Source organism: Kryptolebias marmoratus, linkage group LG22, assembly GCF_001649575.2.
Source record: "Kryptolebias marmoratus isolate JLee-2015 linkage group LG22, ASM164957v2, whole genome shotgun sequence".
In the NCBI taxonomy this organism is placed as follows: Eukaryota; Metazoa; Chordata; class Actinopteri; order Cyprinodontiformes; family Rivulidae; genus Kryptolebias; species Kryptolebias marmoratus.
The window spans coordinates 8,520,805-8,521,600 of NC_051451.1; the positions used below are offsets into that span (position 1 = coordinate 8,520,805).

Sequence of the window (796 nt, forward strand, 5' to 3'; positions counted from 1 at the left end):
GTTCTAGGCCTCGTACCCGGTGGACCGGCGCCGCTGGTGGTTCCAGATGTCGTCTCTGTGTTCGGGCCGACAGAACAGCCTGGACGACTGGGCCAGGTGCTCCCGGCGTTCCCGCTCCCGCTCCAAGCCCACTTTGGAGAACTGAGGCCCAAACTGGGAGGAGGACGAGGACTGTGCTCTGTTGTCATGGAGACCAGAGGAGAACAGCTGACCTCCTGCTGACCTGGAAACACCAAGAGAAGGTTCAACCAAAATCTGAGACCGCCGATCCTCTGAATTTCTTTGAGAAATTTGAGAAGAAACTCTTCAGCCTCAAAGCTGTAGGAGATTTCTGTCCAATCTGAAATCTCTTTCAGGGTCATTACCAACAACTCTCACCGGCTGTGTTATGTGATTTGGGGTGTATTTGGTTTTATCAGATTCTAAAATTATTCAAATCTAAAACACACAACAGATTCCAGTATGTAATTATTTTATTAAACCAGAATGAAAAAGCTGTATGAGAAAAACACAGTCCAGCCTCTGATCCAGCAGGTTGTAGACGCTCCTTAAGCAGCAACACTTCTCAGTAGGACTTTATCAGTCTCTCACATGGTTGTAGAGGAATTTTGTCCCACGCTTCTTTCTAGTGTTGCTTCAGTTCATCGCAGTGGCGCCGGATTCATTTTCTAGGTGGGGGGGCCACCGGAGTGTTTCGTCACCTTATTAATTTTACATGCATCGGATCATCGTCTAACATCAATAAAAACTGAATAATGAAACGCTTTTTCAGCTATGACTTTTTGTTCCAGTATAT

The 796-nt window shown here is 46.5% G+C and overlaps 1 protein-coding gene across 3 annotated transcripts in view; it reads right to left on the reverse strand.

Annotated features, from left to right (window-relative positions):
* znf365 (zinc finger protein 365) overlaps window positions 1-796 on the reverse strand; it is an 18,548-nt gene that overhangs the window by 7,665 nt on the left and 10,087 nt on the right. For 2 of the 3 annotated variants that reach the window (XR_003040179.2, XM_017435502.3), the window contains exon 6: window positions 17-223. Coding sequence is in view for 2 of the 3 variants with exons in the window: in XM_017435502.3 (XP_017290991.1) it covers window positions 17-223 (207 nt within the window). In the remaining variant the exon portion in view is untranslated. Of the gene's footprint in view, window positions 1-3; window positions 224-796 lie in introns of those variants that run through there. The other variant, XM_017435503.3, reaches the window with a different exon arrangement.